Source organism: Emys orbicularis, chromosome 7, assembly GCF_028017835.1.
Source record: "Emys orbicularis isolate rEmyOrb1 chromosome 7, rEmyOrb1.hap1, whole genome shotgun sequence".
NCBI lineage: Eukaryota > Metazoa > Chordata > Testudines > Emydidae > Emys > Emys orbicularis.
Genome location: NC_088689.1, coordinates 87,561,934 through 87,580,571, shown reverse-complemented (window position 1 = coordinate 87,580,571; position 18,638 = coordinate 87,561,934). Strand labels below are relative to the sequence as shown.

Sequence of the window (18,638 nt, the reverse complement as noted above, 5' to 3'; positions counted from 1 at the left end):
TTACTTATTCTCTAGTGATTCATTACTTAAGATGTTGTCCAACAGAAATAGCACTCCTACTGCTTGTATTGAGTGTCTATCTTTATATGGAGGATAGTTTTAAGATATAAATGCCTCAAGGAAAGGACTGATAACAGAATTTTTATGTTCAGAAGTGGCTACTGTTTATACAGCAGATTAGATGTGTATGGTGCTTTATAAATAAAACTGCATGACTATGTCCCAAGAATAGTTATTCATTGTAGTTTTTCAATCTTAATATTATCTTTGTGTTTTCAAGTACAAGAAGTTAGAAGTCAAGCTTTTAATATGAAATAAATGTAAAGCACAAAACCATTTAGAATTCATTTGAACATAAGAGGGCGGGCGAAACACCTGAAATTCACACTAGGATGACCAGAGGTCCCGATAAAATCGTTTGTCCTGCATCCTGATATTCTGGCTCGGGTTTTTTTTTTTTTTTTTGCTTTGGCAGCGCTCCGGCTCGGCCTTTTTTTTTTCTTTTTTTTCTTTTGCTTTGGTGGCGCTCCGGACCTGCCCCCCCATGTGTCCCGATATTTTGTTTATGTAATCTGGTCACCCTAATTCACACTGACAAGAACCTATTCCTATATCTCAAGTACAGAAACATTCTCCCCATATTTGTGATGTTATATTTCTTAAGTTGCTCTGAATAGACAACAGGTGTCTAGAACAACTTAGTAAAAATGACCATGTTTCTAACTTAAATCTTGCTCTGTCGTCGCTGCTTGCTTTAACTTCTTAGCCTACAAAGCACTCCAGTGCGTTCAGTAAATCAAACTATAATTTGATTTACTGTAGCTATAATTTGTGTTCATAGAATCATAGAATATCAGGGTTGGAAAGGACCTCAGGAGGTCATCTAGTCCAACCCCCTGCTCAAAGCAGGACCAATCCCCAACTAAATCATCCCAGCCAGGGCTTCATCAAGTCTGACTTTAAAAACCTCTAAGGAAGGAGATTCCACCACCTCCCTAGGTAACCCATTCCACCACCCTCCTAGTGAAAATGTTTTTCCTAATATCCAACCTAAACCTCCCCCACTGCAACTTGAGACCATTACTCCTTGTTCTGTCATCTGGTACCACTGAGAACACTCTAGATCCATCCTCTTTGGGAACCCCCTTTCAGGTAGTTGAAAGCAGATATCAAATTCCCCCTCATTCTTCTCTTCTGCAGACTAAACAATCCCAGTTCCCTCAGCCTCTCCTCATAAATCATGTGCTCCAGCCCCTAATCATTTTTATTCCCCTCCGCTGGACTCTTTCCAATTTTTCCACATCCTTCTTGTAGTGTGGGGCCTAAAACTGGACACGGTACTCCAGATAAGGCCTCACCAATGCCAAATAGAGGGGAATGATCACATCCCTCGATCTGCTGGCAATGCCCCTACTTATACAGCCCAAAATGTCGTTAGCCGCCTTGGCAACAAGGGCACACTGTTGACTCAGATCCAGCTTCTCATCCACTGTAACCCCTAGGTCCTTTTCTGCAGAACTGCTGCCTAGCCACTTGGTCCCTAGTCTGTAGCAGTGCATGGGTTTCTTCCATCCTAAGTGCAGGACTCTGCACTTCTTGTTGAACCTCATCAGATTTCTTTTGGCCCAATCCTCTAATTTGTCTAGGTCCTTCGGTATCCTATCCCTACCCTCCAGCGTATCTATCACTCCTCCCAGTTTAGTGTCATTTGCAAACTTGCTGAGGGTGCAGTCCCTCCAGATCATTAATGAAGATATTGAACAAAACTGACCCTTGGGGCACTCCGCTTGATACCAGCTGCCAACTAGACATGGAGCTAGGGTTACCATATTTTAGTTTTAAAAAAGGACACTCCACGGGGCCCCGGCCCCGCCCCCACTCCGCCCCTTCCCCGCCCCAGCCCTGCCCCCACTCCGCCCCTTCCCCAAAGTCCCCGCCCCAGCCCTGCCCCCTCCCCTGAACGCTCTGCCCCCTGCTCCTCCCCCTCCCCTGCTTCCCGCGAATCAAATGTTTGCGGGAAGCCTGAAACAGGGAGGCAGCAGGTAAGCTGGGGCTAGGGCGGGGTGCGGCGCGGCCCAGTCCGGTCCCCCTGGCTGAGCGGCTCCTTCTGGTGGCCAGTCGGCCCAGGCCAAGAGACTCTGGCCCCGGCTCGGGCCCTGGGGCGCTGACCCCCGGCCCGGCACCACCGGGCCCTCCCTCCCTATTTTCCCAGACATGTCCGGCTTTTTGGGATTTCCTCCCGGACGGGGGTTTGAGGCCCAAAAAGCAGGACATGTCCAGGAAAATCCGGACGTATGGTAACCCTAATGGAGCCTTTGATCAATACCCGTTGAGCCCGACGATCTAGCCAGTTTTCTATCCACCTTATAGTCTATTGATCCAGCCCATACTTCTTTAACTTGCCAGCAAGAATACTGTGGGAGATTGTATCAAAAGCTTTGCTAAAGTCTAGGAATAACACGTCCACTGCTTTCCCCTCATCCACAGAGCCAGTTATCTCGTCATAGAAGGCAAATAGGTTAGTCAGGCATGACTTGCCCTTGGTGAATCCATGCTGACTGTTCCTGATCACTTTCCTCTCCTCTAATTGCATCAGAATTGATTCCTTTAGGACCTGCTCCTTGATTTTTCCAGGGACTGAGGTGAGGCTGACTGGCCTGTAGTTCCCCGGATCTTCCTTCTTCCCTTTTTTTAAAGATGGGCACTACATTAGCCTTTTTCCAGTCATCCGGGACCTTCCCCAATCACCATGAGTTTTCAAAGATAATGGCCAATGGCTCTGCAATCACATCTGCTAACTTTTTTAGCACCCTTGGATGCAGCGCATCCGGCCCCATGGACTTGTGTTCGTCCAGCTCTTCTAAATAGTCCTGAACCACTTCTTTCTCCACAGAGGGCTGGTCACATCCTCCCCATGCTGTGCTGCCCAGTGCAGTAGTCTGGGAGCTGACCTTGTTCGTGAAGACAGAGGCAATAAAAGCATTGAGTACATTAGCTTTTTCCACATCCTCTGTCACTAGGTTGCCTCCCTCATTCAGTAAGTTGCCCACACTTTCCTTGGCTTTCTTCTTGTTGCTAACATACCTGAAGAAACCCTTCTTGTTACTCTTAACATCTCTTGCTAGCTGCAACTCCAAGTGTGATTTGGCCTTCCTGATTTCACGCCTGCATGCCTGAGCAATATTTTTATACTCCTCTCTGGTCATTTGTCCAATCTTCTTGTAAGCTTCTGTTTTGTGTTTAAGATCCACAAGGATTTCACTGTTAAGCCAAGCTGGTTGCCTGCCATATTTACTATTCTTTCTACACATCGGGATGGTTTGTTCCTGCAACCTCAATAAGGATTCTTTAAAATACAGCCAGCTCTCCGGGACTCCTTTCCCCCTCATGTTATTCTCCCAGGGGATCCTGCCCATCAGTTCCCCGAGGGAGTCAAAGTCTTGTTTTCTGAAGTCCAGGGTCCGTATTTTGCTGCTCTCCTTTCTTCTTTTTGTCAGGATCCTGAACTCGACCATCTCATGGTCGCTGCCTCCCAGGTTCCCATCCACTTTTGCTTCCCCTACTAATTGTTCCCGGTTTGTGAGCAGCAGGTCAAGAAGAGCTCTGCCCCTAGTTGGTTCCTCCAGCACTTGCACCAGGAAATTGTCCCCTACACTTTCCAAAAACTTCCTGGATTGTCTGTGCACCACTATATTGCTCTCCCAGCAGATATCGGGGTGATTGAAGTCCTCCATGAGAACCAGGGCCTGTGATCTAGTAACTTCTGTTAGTTGCTAGAAGAAAGCCTCGTCCACCTCATCCCCTTGGTCTGGTAGTCTATAGCAGACTCCTACCATGACATCACCCTTGTTGCTCACACTTCTAAACTTAATCCAGAGACTCTGAGGTATTTCTGCAGTTTCATACCGGAGCTCTGAGCAGTCATACTGCTCTCTTGCATACAATGCAACTCCTCCACCTTTTCTTCCCTGCCTGTCCTTTCTGAACAGTTTATAACCATCCATGACAGTACTCCAGTCATGTGATTTTTATCCCACCAGGTCTCTGTTATTCCAATCACATCATAATTCCTTGACTGTGTCAGGACTTCTAGTTCTCTCTGCTTGTTTCCCAGGCTTCTTGCATTTGTGTATAGGCACTTAAGATAACTCGCTGATCTTCCTGCTTTCTCAGTATGAGGCAGGAGTCCTCCCCTCTTGCACTCTCCTGCCCGGCATCCCACTTCCCCACTTAAATTGATCTAATCCTAACCCTTATAGATAACTACTGAATTTGCTTGTTTCTCATTGCTCTTGAGATGTGTGACTTGGTAATACTGTGTTGCAGGATAGCAGTGAGATGCACTGCCAGAGATGGGTAGGGAATTTGCGATTAGTCTGCTTTTGTTATTCCTCTCGCTAGCCAGTGTTAATAACCCTTCACTTTCATAAGCATCAAGTTAATTGTTTTAATGATTAAAAGGAAATGTGGCCCCATATCATATGGTAACGTTCTGCTCCTTCCCATAGCTGAGAATTCTTCAAAGGCATAGTTATCTGCATCGAGAGGAGCCTTACATTGTAAAGAGCCACACTTCTGGCTCAGTAAGTAATGGTGGCATTGTTACTCAGATGTTATCAATTCAAACTACGTACTTGTGACCAAAAAATCAGACACATAGGAATGGAAGGGACCTCAATAGATCTAGTCCAATCCCCTGCACTCTAAGCAGAACTAAGTAATAACTAGACCATTCCTGAGAGGTGTTTGTCAAACCTGTTCTTAAAATTCTCCAATAACGGAGATTCCACAACTTTCCTAGATAATTTATGCCAATGCTTACCAACCCTGACCGTTAGGAAGCTTTTCCTAATGTCCAACCTAAACCTCCCTTGCTGCAATTTAAGCCCATTGATTCTTGTCCTATCCTCAGAGGTTAATGAGAATAGTTTTTCACCCTCCTCCTTGTAACAACCTTTTATGCACTGTACTTGAAACAGAAAGATAATGTTAAGATTGAAAAACTTCTTTCCATATTTTAACCTCAGATCCTAATTCATTTTATATGTTAATGTTAAACAGCAGTCTGTTTTGCTCATATACAGATATATTGTCTATCTAGGGCATGCCAAGTATCCTGCCTAGCGCACTAGATGATATATAATCTTTATACAACTACAGTGAAAGTTAGGGCCAACGTGCAAAGACTAAGACTCTCTCTCCACATAACCCTCAAAACAAAATCTTCATTCACTCCACACATCTGCTCATCCCACACCCCAGAAATAGCCTGCGGGGAACAGATGGATATGACCTGACAATCAGCAGAATTCACCACTAAAGGAAGCAGATTACTCAGTTGAGGGACCCTTCCAGTTAAACCAAAGGGTAGTGTGTTCATTTTAGTTGATCTCAAATGCTATTGCCAGGTGGGGAAGGGCAGATTTCCCACAGTCTCATAAATATACCTTGAATAGGAGGGGTGAGAGAACAGAACCCTGTGATACTCTACATGAAACAGCCTGGAGTAGATGAGCACTTACCTAACACTACCACCTGAAGCCTATCCTTGTGAATAGAGCCATTGCAAGTCTTTGGCAGAGTCTGCAGCCACATCAATACCTCAGTCAAGATTACTCAAAGCCACTGATAGACCTAAAAGAATGAGTATGGGCACTTTATTTTCATTCATCAGCAGGAGACTCAACCAGAGAAACCGTGCAGTATCTGTGCTATACCTACGTCTAAAAGCAGGTGAACAGAATCAAAAAAATTTGAGGACTCAAAATATTGCCACAGCTATGACACCACCTTCTCTAGAATCCTCACCAAAAAGAGAACATTACCATAGGGTCTCCACTCAGCAAGATTATCAATAATAAGAGAGTGCCATCAGACTGCTATTTTTCTAGTTTAACACTGAACTGTATTTTATTTACCAGTCTAGGTATTAGGGGAAAGAACAAGTCCTGACTAACTCTGATGGCAATGCCATTATTCGGTTTTCTCATCTAAATGGCACAAATGCAAGTGTTTTGTTCAGACAGTGGAAATATTACTGTCTCTAAATGTATCCATTCGTTCTTAGCCCTGAAGCATCCAGAAATAAGAGTGTGATCATGATAAACTAGGTTTATGCTTTTCTCCTAGTCTACCTCAGAGCAGGTCAATTAATTATCTTAACTTGCATCTTTAAGGCTCTATCTCTTGTGGGGAATGGGAAGAAAAGCTGATTTCTCTCCATTCTAGTTCAGTGTGGTTTCTGTGAGCTCTCATCCACCTTGATGGGTCACTAAATCTGATTAATTTCAGATGCTCTTAGTAGAAAAACAGTAGATATGCAAAGTCATCTCTTGGATATATGAGCATTGTATTTTAGAATTTTCTTTTTATACAAGTGGTTTCCTTGCTATTGATAAACTGTCAGATACTGTTCACAAATTCAGTTTTCTGTTTTCAAGCTTTCCCAAGAAAATGTTTCAGATGTTGTTGTTATTCAGTATCTGTATTAATCTATAATAATTAGTAGTAAATCTGGCTCTGCATCTTTCGGACAGCAGAATTTCTACTGGCTTCCTAGCTTGTTTTGCATAACTTCTTTACTTTTTACAGAATATTTAAATTCTGAGGGCCTGTAAGATGTTTTTAAGATCAAGATAAATTATATTGTCATAGAGGTCCTGAAAAATGCTAAGAATTGTAGAGCTCCATACTTAGTGTGTTGTTTAAACCACTTTTCTGGGTTGACTTTTAATTTTGAGTTCTCTTTTCTCATTTTTGAAAATGTAGATACTCAAGAAAATTTTCTGGGTAACTTTCTAGAGGTCATGTAGTAGTATTTTTTTCCATGAAATTCATAATTTTAAAACTATTTCTGTAATAAAGGTGAAAGATAGTTTTGAAAGTTTGACAGACCATATCCAAAACTGAGTCAGATTTAATTTATTAAATGCAGCCAGGTTTCAAAAGTCTACCTCTCATCTGTCCCTAAATAGTTGCATTTCCTAACTGTGACATCAGATTTGATAGAATGACATTTGCCAGCACTTTTGTTAACCACTAGTAGGTTTTTATTATTTCTGTTAACTATAACCAAAGTGCTGTGTACTCTGAGGTACAATAGTATCAAATCCCATGGTGTGGAATCAGAGTACATGGGATCCTGATTTCAATTGCTGTAGCTTTCAAAATTTAGAGACCTCAGAATGGATTTTTAAGCCTCAATAGCAACTCCGTGGCTCAGGCTATAATTTTGTTTTTTTCATAGTAGTTACATAGTGAAGGAAAAATTAGAAAATACTAATAAAAGAAAAGTTTGAAAGTCTGGGAATTCACTGTTAATTTCAGTCTTAACTCAAACCCCACAGCTGTGGAAAATTCATAGTTACATGGCAGACCAGGAAACATGATCTGTTGGCTGGGGAACCTTCATTCAGAGTTTTCAAACTTTCAGATGTTGGGTCTGTATAATTTAAGCCTTACATTACCAAAAATAAACACCTTAAAAACAGTATATTCAAATTGTAGCACTCTAGGAACATCTCCTGGTGAAATTTTTCTGGGAAAAGCTGGGCTAGTCTGAAAAATCAATTTCTGCCTGCTGTGGAATTTCAAAAGCAAAGTGTAAAACTCAAGACTATTTGCTGTACATCTTTCAATAGCTTTCCGGGAAAGGACGTAGCCATGGTTGACTGTGCATTACAGCTGTATAAAAGCATTTGAATTTCCATTGCACTTTATTTACAGACTTAAATATTAAGCCATATTTGAAGACGCTCTAAAAGTTGTTTGTTTGAAAGTGAATGGTGAAATCTGTAGAAAAACTTCTTTTGTTTTAAATTAAGTGTTAGCACGCCTGAGCTGTCAAATTTTGGTGATATTGTGATGCTGGTTAAAATTCACCTGAATGTTTTGTCAGGCACTTCACTCTTATCTCAACTGCAACCAGGCATGTTCAGTTATGCTGTAGTTATAACAGGATATATACTTTTTCTGTTGGAATATTTGTATGACAGTTCTAATTCCAGAGCAATCAGTAATTTGCTTGGTATTCATTGTACAGCACCTTACTGGGGTACAGCAAAATTACTTAGCTTTTTATGATTTACATATGATACTATTTTAATCAGTGCAACGAAGATATATCCTGATTAGCTTGCAGGAAGCTCTGAACAAAATTAAATTTTTGAAGGCTTCTCATTCTCTTGTAATCTGTTGCAGTTCTTGCCATAATTACCATCAGTCAGTCATGGTTGCTGACATTTGTATAAGATACCTATATATATACAGGATGGCAAAAGCACAAATGCAGGAATATTCTAATTTCTTTTAAAAGGTTATCTATGCTAGAGCAAGATACACTGCAGCAGCCAAGTATTTTGTAAATTTTCTGCCTTAGAAAACATAATTATTTGCCAAAATGGGAAATAATGTATAGCAACTGGCTTTATGGAAAGGTAAAAATCTTGTGAGATGTAAGCTAATTCTGTGCTCTATCTGCTGAGTTCAATAATGTACTAAAGCAAACTAACAAGGTACTCCCTAACTAAACAAAAGATGCTCTTTTGAGTTTTCTACAGTAAAGCACAAAAATTTGGACTGCTCAGGGAAGGCAATTTCATCCAAGCAAAGGGATATCAATGAATGTTGTTGCTATTCAGAAATATCATTAGACTACTTTTAGATGGCAATCACTTATCAAATATTTCGTCTTACTTTGGTTTACTAAGTTTTTCTCCCTTGTCTAATTTTGCTTTTCTTAAACATGTGTTAAGTCAAGTAACAGTGGGCTAAATTGGTGTATTAAACCTTTGCTTTTTTTGTAGGTGACCCGCTGCAGTGCAGTGCTTGGGTGGGACAGTGTGCACTGTACATAGTGATCATGATGTTTGAGAAAACCATCATCATTATAGTCCTCCTAATACCTCAATGGAAAGAGGTTTGAGTCTTTATACGATTTTTACAGTTAAATGAATTGCAGATAGATGCCAGAAAGTGATAAGCTATTAATTCTACTTAATCCAAAAAGACTAAGGCTATCATGCAAGCTATGTAAAAGTCCACAGTTGGTGCTACTTAACTGTTGCCTCTGGTAATGGAGCATCCTGATACCATTAATTGGATTTCACTGGTGATAATGCCGCCATTCTATTTTGCATTTAGTAGGTATTGCATCGTGTACAATATAAAATCACATGCTCACTTGAGGTATCATAGAATATCAGGGTTGGACGGGACCTCAGGAGGTCATCTAGTCCAACCCCCTGCTCAAAGCAGGACCCAATCCCAAACTAAATCATCCCAGCCAGGGCTTTGTCAAGCCTGACCTTAAAAACTCCTAAAGAAGGAGGTTCCACCACCTCCCTAGGTAATCCATTCCAGTGCTTCACCACCCTCCTAGTGAAAACGTTTTTCCTAATATCCAACCTAAACCTCCCCCACTGCAACTTGAGACCATTACTCCTTGTTCTGTCATCTGCCACCACTGAGAACAGTCTAGATCCATCCTCTTTGGAACCCCCTTTCAGGTAGTTGAAAGCAGCTATCAAATTCCCCCTCATTCTTCTCTTCTGCAGACGAAATAATCCCAGTTCCCTCAGCCTCTCCTCAAGTCATATGCTCCAGCCCCCAATAATTTTTGTTGCCCTCTGCTGAACTCCTTCCATTTTTTCCACATCCCTCTTGTAGTGTGTCTCCCATAACTGGACACAGTACTCCAGATGAGGCCTCACCAATGCCGAATAGAGGGGAATGATCACGTCCCTCGATCTGCTGGCAGTGCTACCTAAAAGGAGACCGAGTGCATCAGCCTTTCTTTTAGTTAAATTACAGTCCTAACTTTAACCTATTGTGTATTCTTTTCCGTAGTTTTAGAGCATAATAGAACATTGTTACATTTTTTGTAGTAAAACCTTAGTAATTCACACTGCAATAAGACACATTGCTGAGTTACTGAATTAAAAAAATTAGCCAATAAGCAAACAAAAGTCAGTTACTGCAGCACAAAGTGTATTTTGAACCTTTATACAGGTACAGTATAGCTTAGCTTCAATTTATGCTAATACTATTAGTTACACTAATAAGTGTATGGTAGTATATTCAGTAAGCATAATGAAGTTGCAGTAATGAGGAATGACTCCCAGGCTGAGATCTGTATGAAAGATCATAACATTGTAAGTGACCTGATTTATAATCTAAACATGACAACACTTACCTGGAGCAGCAGAAGTCACCATAATGTATTGTAATTCACCTTTATAGTGTCTTTGTTTTATAAAATATTTGAACTTCTGCATCCCATGTCCAGATATTTAACTTTAAAACTGCAGCATATGTTTGTAAGCGATTTCCGAGATATTGGTTCTTCCAGTCAAAGCTTTCTGGAAAAAGGGTTGAGTGGATATTTGAATATAGCCTATGCTTTGTTTTTCTTGGTCAAACCTCTTTTATGGCCATGGTTAGTTCAACTGCAGGAAGCACATACATCATCTTGGACATGTCGCTAATAGAATCTTTCATCTCAATGTAGAATCAAGTGGGAACCACAAGTCCACACACTTTTAAAGGGATAATTTATAATTTTGTCTATAATTGATAAAGCATTTTATATAACTCAACTGTGAAATAAAATGCCATGTAGGTACTAGGTGGATTGTCCGGTTTAGTACAGTATACACAATTTAACATTCAAGATGATTACTCACAGCAGTTAGAGCTGAATAACTGCTGTTAGGTGTTCTAGACTAAGGGTTCTCAAACTGGGAATCGGGACCCCTCAGGGGGTTGCGAGGTTATTACGTGGGGGGTCGCAAGCTGTCAGCCTCCACCTCAAATCCCACTTCACCTCCAGCATTTATAATAGTGTTAAATATAAAAAAAAAGTGTTTTTAATTTATAAGGGGGGTCATTCTCAGAGGCTTGCTGTGTGAATGGGGTCACCAGTACAAAAGTTTGAGAACCACTGTTCTAGACCATCCCTGTAGAATAAAACAGGATTTTTTTTACACTATATTTTACAGTATTCTGACCAGTTTATTTAAATCTCCAAGTGATGCAGTGTCAGACATTTTTTTTAGGAATATAAGGTGATTAATTCATCAAGTAGTATCTGGTTGCTTCACCTACTCACAAGTCATCACATTCCTTCTGTAATCACAAATTAGTGGGATGGCAGATTGCTTTCAGTCAACCCCACTTGTTTACTAAATGCAATTTATAAACCTTCCGTAACAAAATTATATTCCTTTCCTATGAAACTGTCCTTTCTAATTCATCTGGCTACCAGCCTAATACTTTCTATAACACTTTCCAACCCAACTGCATACACATACTGTTGTGGTCTGAATTTGATCTTTTTCTTTTCACAGGTAGCTTTATTGAATCCTATAGAGAACCCCCAGTTGGAGCTGGCTATCGTCATGCTGATAGTTCCCTTCTTTGTTAATGTTAGTACAACTGTACGCTTTTCAGAGATGGTTGACTTGTGTTTCTCTCCCCCACCAATCCCCTTCTCCATCTGTTAAAATTAATCCGTACCGCACAGTGTGCCTTGGTGATGTCTTAGTGTTACAAGTCTTCAACACGTGTGTGTGTGTGTGTGTGTGTGTGTGTGTGTGTATAGAGAGAGAGAGAGTGTGTGTATATATAAAAAAATGTGATTATGTACTTATGTATCTATAAAATCTATAATCAACAATGCCATTGGGCACAGAAATGGTGCACAGAATGCCCATTGTTGAATGTACTATACAGATATGATTGTACCAGTTAGAAAATTCCTGATAAATTAGGTTTATTTAGGAAAGCATTAATTTGTTTGGAGTGCCAAAAAATATCATCCCATTGAAATGCCCTGGACCGAGCAAGACTATCCATATGTCAAGATTAAGAGCCAATAAAAAATGCCCACTAAGCAGCAGCTTTTTTCTTATTGCTGCAAGAGCAGGAAATAGGGCAGCTATGTTTCAGGAGATGTAGGGTATATGTTAGGTCATGTGACTGAATCTTTACAGGATTTTGCAGCATTTGGCCAAATCCCACTTAGTACAACTATTCCCTAATCCATTCCAAGGTCTGAATGACTAACACATATGCTGACCTAAAGAAAAACTGAACTGTGAATTTTCCCGTTAACAGGCATTAATGTTCTGGGTAGTGGATAACTTTCTTATGAAGAAAGGGAAGACAAAAGCTAAACTTGAAGAAAAGGAAGTGGGGCAAGATTCAAGGAATGGAAGTAAAGTCCGATACAGGAGAGCAGCATCACATGAAGAGTCAGAGTCAGAAGTATGTAGATGCACCACTTGCTGTACCTGAGTCAACTCCCTTCCTCTTGACTTTGACTTACAACACTATCTTAGGCTTGATTAGTTTTGTACTAAATTTGCCTAGAGCCCTTGTTCGTAAGACCCCATTGAATAAATCGGTGACTGCTAATTCACTTCTCTTATTGACCCTTTACAAAGCTGCTGATGTTTTTCCTGGGGTTTGAGATCCCTCAAAAGGCTACTGCTAATTTTCAAAAGGATTGTTTTTTAGATCCTGTGGTGACAGTTAATTCAGTTAACAGTGAACTACAGCTTTAATGTGGCTATCTTATAAGGATATTGTATATCTAAAAATGGTGACTTCAGATTTGTTAAAACAGACATTTCATCTGTTATGATAAAAATCTTACACATTTGAACATAAGATCAATGTCAGGTGGTGGTGGGTGGGTTTTTTATTTTTTTTATCTTTTTAGTTTTTTAGTTTTTTTTGAGGGTTGGTGAGGTTAAAGAGTCTACAGCAGTTTTAAAACTATACCTAGTCATTAGTGTACAGGATTATACACTACAAATAAGTGCCATGGCAGCTTCCCCATTCAACATTGCAAATAACCTTGCATTTGACTTTAAACAACTGTGATAGGATGAGAACATCATTCTCTCAGTTCTATTCTCAGTCTCTCCTTAACGGAGGAGCTTAATTAAGGTGGATCAGAAATGTTCCTTTTGATTGCTACCCACTAAAAGAACTTAACCATTATGAAAGACTATTCAGCTGAAGCATACAGCTGTGTAAGAGTCATGGTTATATCAGGTACTGCTCTCTAGTTCCATTTTTCTGGGGAATATGGTACTTTCAGTAATTACGCTGAAAGTAAAGGGGCCAAAAAGTCAATTTTTTAACTTTCTTGATTTAAAGATAATCTTATTTAAAATTCTGTTAAGCACCTTTCATTTTGCATAAGGACAAGAAGCTTCCTTGAGTATATGAGCACTTCTGTCACTATTGTTTAATATCCGTTTTCTACATTATCAGTAGTAACAATTCTTTTGTTTAGTAAATAAAACTGCCACTGAAAGATGGTCAGAGAACCTGTCTGCCCACAACTGGAACATTTGTGGGGTCCCATTATGCAGTGCTTTCTTGAGTCAAAAGACCTTTCTTTAAGATCAGATGATACCTGTAGACTTTATGGGCCCATATCTCTATTAGAGATGAAGATGGCTGCAGTCTTCAATTTCTGCAAATGTGTTCATGGCAAGTTGCTTAAACTGCTCTTGGTTAGAAACACATTTTGGGCACCCTGATTTATTTCTTGCATAGAAGGTGAAGTATGAAAAAGCATTTTGATGTTTGAAAATTACTTTTTAATTAGGGCCATTAAGCGATTAAAAAATTAATTGCGTGATTAAAAAATAATAGAACACCATTTATTTAAATATTTTTAAATGTTTTCTACATTTTCAAATATATTGATTTCAATTATCACACAGAATACAGTGTACAGTGCTCACTTTATTATTTTTATTACAAATATTTGCACAGTAAAAAACAAAATAGTATTTCAATTCACCTAATACAAATACTTTAGTACAATCTCTATCATAAAAGTTGAACTTGCAAATATAGAATTATGTACAAAAAAAAACTGCATTCAAAAATAAAACAATGTAAAACTTCAGAGCCTACAAGTCCACTCAATCCTACTTCTTGTTCAGCCAATCACTCAGACAAACAAGTTTGTTTACATTTGCAGGAGATAATGCTGCCCATTTCTTGTTTACAATGTCACTTTCAGATGACAACAGGTGTTTGCATGACACTGTTGTAGCTGGTGTCGCAAGATCTTTACGTGCCAGATGCACTAAAGATTCATATATCCCTTCATGCTTCAGCCACCATTCCAGAGGACATGCATCCGTGCCGATGACGGGATCTGCTTGATAATGATCCAAAGCAGTGCGGACCAACGCATATTCATTTTCATCATCTGAGTCAGATACCACCAGTAGAAGATAGATTTTCTTTTTTGGTGGTTCAGTTCTGTAGTTTCTATATCAGAGTGTTGCTCTTTTAAGACTTCTGAAAATATGCTCCACACCTCATCCCTCTCAGATTTTGGAAGGCACTTTAGATTCTCAAACCTGGAATTGAGTGCTGTAGCTATCTTTAGAAATCTCATATTGGTACCTTCTTTGCGTTTTGTCAGATCTGCAGTGAAAATGTTCTTAAAATGAACAACATGTGCTGGGTCATCATCCGAGATTGCTATAACATGAAATATATGGCAGAATGTGGGTAAAACAAACAGAGCAGGAGACATACAGTTCTCCCCCAAGGAGTTCAGTTACAAATTTAATTAACGTATTTTTTTTAACGAGTGTCATCAGCATGGAAGCATGTCCTCTGGAATGGTGGCCAAAGCATAGAATCATAGAACTGGAAGGGACCTCAAGAGGTCATCTAGTCCAGTCCCTTGCACTCAAGGCAGGACTAAGTATTATCTAGACCATCCCTCACAGGTTTTTGTACATCTTGCTCTTTAAAATCTCCAATGATGGAGATTCCACAACTTCCCTAGGCAATTTATTCCAGTGCTTAACCACTCTGACAGTTAAGAAGTTTTTCTGATGTCCATCCTAAACTGCCGTTGCTGCAATTTAAGCCCATTGCTTCTTGTCCTATCCTCAGATGTTAAGAACAACAATTTTTCTCCCTTCTCCGTATAAGAACCTTTTATGTACTTGTAAAAGCAGCAAAGAGTCCTGTGGCACCTTATAGACTAACAGACGTATTGGAGCATGAGCTTTCGTGGGTGAATACTCCAATACGTCTGCTCCAATACGTCTGTTAGTCTATAAGGTGCCACAGGACTCTTTGCTGCTTTTACAGATCCAGACTAACACAGCTACCCCTCTGATTTATGTACTTGAAAACTGTTATCATGTCCCCTCTCAGTCTTCTCTTCTCCAGACTAAACAAACCCAATTTTTTCAATCTTCCCTCATAGGTCATGTTTTCTAGACCTTTAATCATTTTGGTTGCTCTTCTCCAATTTGTCCACATCTTTCCTGAAATGTGGCGCCCAGAACTGGACACAATATTCCAGTTTATTTAGTTGGGGATTGGTCCTGCTTTGAGCAGGGGATTTGGACTAGATGACCTCCTGAGGTCTCTTCCAACCCTGATATTCTATGAATTGAGGTCTAATCAGCATGGAGTAGAGCGGAAGAATTACTTCTCGTGTCTTTCTTACAATACTCCTGCTAATACATCCCAGAATGATGTTTGCTTTTTTGTTTGTTTGTTTTTTGTTTTTTTGCAACAGCGTTACACCGTTGACTCATATTTAGCTTGTGATCCACTATGACCCCTAGATTCCTTTCCGCAGTACTCCTTCCTAGGCAGTCATTTCCCATTTTGTATGTGTGCAACTGATTGTTCCTTCCTAAGTGGAGTACTTTGCATTTGTCCTCATTGAATTTCATCCTGTTTACTTCAGACCATTTCTCCAGTTTGTCCAGATCATTTTGAATTTTAATCCTATCCTCCAAAGCACTTGCAACCCCTCCCAGCTTGGTATCGTCCGCAAACTTTATAACTGTACTCTGTGCCATTATCTAAATCATTGATGAAGATATTGAACAGAACCAGACTCAGAACCGATCCCTGCGGGACCCCACTTGTTATGCCCTTCCAGCATGACCATGAATCACTGATAATTACTCTCTGGGAACAATTTTCCAACCAGTCATTCACCCACCTTTATAGTAGCTCCTTCTAGGTTGTATTTCCCTATTTTGTTTATGAGAAGGTCATGCAAGACCGTATCAAAAGCCTTACTAAAGTCAAGATATACCACATCTACCACTTCCTCCCCTATCTACAAGACTTGTTACCCTGTCAAAGAAAGGGACATGAAGGGGCATATGAATGTTTAGCATATCTGGCACGTAAATATCTTGCAACGGCCGGCTACAAAGGTGCCATGCAAATGCCTGTTCTCACTTTCAGGTGACATTGTAAATAAGAAGCAGGCAGCATTATGTCCCGTAAATGTAAACAAACTTTTTTCTCTTAGCGATTGACTGAACAAGAAGTAGGACTGAGTGGACTTGTAGGCTCTAAAGTTTTACATTGTTTTGTTTTTTGAGTGCAGTTATGTAACACAAAAAATCTACATTTGTAAGTTGCACTTTCATGATAAAGAGATTGCACTTCAGTACTTGTATGAGGTGAATTGAAAAATTATATTATTTTTACAGTGCAAATATTTGTAATAAAAAATATAAAGTGAACACTGCAAATAGAAATCAATAGATTTAAAAATATAGAAAAACATCCAAAAAAATGTATAAATTTAAATAGGTATTCTATTGTTTAACAGTGTGATTAATAGTGCGATTAATCGAGATTAATTTTTTTGAGTTAATTGCGTGAGTTAACTGCGATTAATCGACAGTTCTATTTCTAATGTAATATTTGAAGTGTCCGATAGGTTTCATGTCACTGCCTGGCATTACTAACAAATCCAAAATTCTCCTGTTTTAATAAAGCCTCTTTTCTTAAACACTGAATAATTGGGCATTTTACTGGAATCAATTATTTAAAATAGATTCAAAGAAAAGATTCAATCTCTATTTTTTCTCATTTGAAACATGCTATTTATATTTCTGTTTTTAGATCCTTATTTCAGCAGATGATGAAATGGAGGAGTCAGAAGTTGAAGAGGACCTACGGAGACTGACTAACTTAAAGCCTGTTAAGAAGAAGCATCGATTTGGGTTGCCTGTATGATGCATTCCTGACCTGTGTATTTGCAGGTTTCGTGGCATAAGCTTCTTGGTCAGTAGATTTTCACTTTGCAACAGCATCCCTTTTTTCCTACTAACAGTTACTCAGCAACAGGTCTGTGATTAGGATGCAGGTAGTTTGAAGCATTCCAGTTCAGTTGCACTACAGAAACACTGACCCAATATGCAAGAGCGTCTTTTCATCATTTATGGAAACACAGCATTGTGAGGGACCAGACGCTAAAATTCTGGTTTGTATCGGACACTTCAGAGAAGACCACAGAAAAACGATTACTCAGTGTTGACTCACTTATGGTTCCTGTGGTGATTCAATGCAAGACATTCTGGAAAAAGGCATCGGCATTGACTAAGTGGAACCAGTGTGTTTCATTACTAAAACTGGCAATTGCAACATATTAATTCCTAGAGCAGAATAGTTTTATTGTTACAAGCTGTAACTTAATGTTATTTTTTTAAGTACATGTTTACTTCCTACAAGGTACCTATGGAACTAATAGGCAGAACAAAGATTTTTTTCAAGTCTCCTCTAACCTATTTGACTATTTTATATTTAAGTTATATTTTCATACTGTTATATTTAAGGATTCTCTTTGTCAGAGAGAAGGACACTATTCCCTTTTTTGTGTGGAAAAAGATCAAAAGATTTGCAGTGAAGTTCTCATTCATCCTCGTCACTTGATTAAGATAAGGCAAATGATGTTTTCACAAAGGGAAAAGCTTTCTTTCACTGTTGAAACCACCAAATGTCAACTAGAAATGTAGCCCCAAGTGTGGTTTTGGCAACGTCGTTTAACAATAGTATTTTGTAAAATGGAGATGTTCTCTGCATATTTGGCGATATGCACTTTAGCAGATAAAGAAAACAAATTTTTATGATAGTTTCCTTATCTGTGAAATGAACTTCTAATGATGACTTCATTAATATTTGTCTCTTAAGAACTTGCAAGTCTCTGACCGTACCTCTCAACTATTCCAAAGGAGGCAGAACATTCTCTCTTTACATTCCTTATATGGGATCTAGCATACGAGACACTGATCTGATTAGAGCTCTTAGCACTACCTTAATACATATAATTCTTCCTCTGGGTTGCGTTTTTACTTAAGATTTTTTCCATTAAAATATAAATGTGTAATGCTGACCTTTAATAACAATACTTCATTTGAAGGCTTTAAAACATACTTCCCCAGTGCACACATTCCTTAATTCCTTTAAAAAAAAAAAAAAAAAGCCTATTTGTTTCTCCCTTTCTCTATTTGGAATAAAACTGAGAGGTACAGTGCACCTGTTACTACATCTAAGATGTCTGTGGCTTTCCGTGGTTAATGAAAATATATCTGCTGGTGTTGAACCCTTGTAGACATGTTTTCAGTGACCTCCTATTCCTTTGTGTATTTCCCAAATGGTAGTAACTGTTCGGACAGCTTTCTTTGATTCAGTTAAGCCTTGTGTAGGATGAGGTGATGTGTCAAAAAGATGGCAAAGATCAGAAATAAGTTGCAAATCTGGACATCAGATGTGTTCCAAGCCTTAAAAAAACCAAACAAATTCACTGGAAGACAGCTCAGAACTTTTTAAAG

The 18,638-nt window shown here is 39.3% G+C and overlaps 1 protein-coding gene across 1 annotated transcript in view; it reads left to right on the top strand.

The window, feature by feature from the left end:
* STIMATE (STIM activating enhancer) overlaps window positions 1-18,263 on the top strand; it is a 102,068-nt gene extending 83,805 nt beyond the window's left edge. The window contains exons 5-8 of the mRNA XM_065407930.1: window positions 8,805-8,917; window positions 11,346-11,423; window positions 12,115-12,264; window positions 16,930-18,263. Of these exons, the coding sequence (XP_065264002.1) occupies window positions 8,805-8,917; window positions 11,346-11,423; window positions 12,115-12,264; window positions 16,930-17,043 (455 nt within the window). The 3' untranslated portion in view covers window positions 17,044-18,263. The remainder of the gene's footprint in view (window positions 1-8,804; window positions 8,918-11,345; window positions 11,424-12,114; window positions 12,265-16,929) is intronic.
* Window positions 18,264-18,638: the final 375 nt, after the last annotated feature.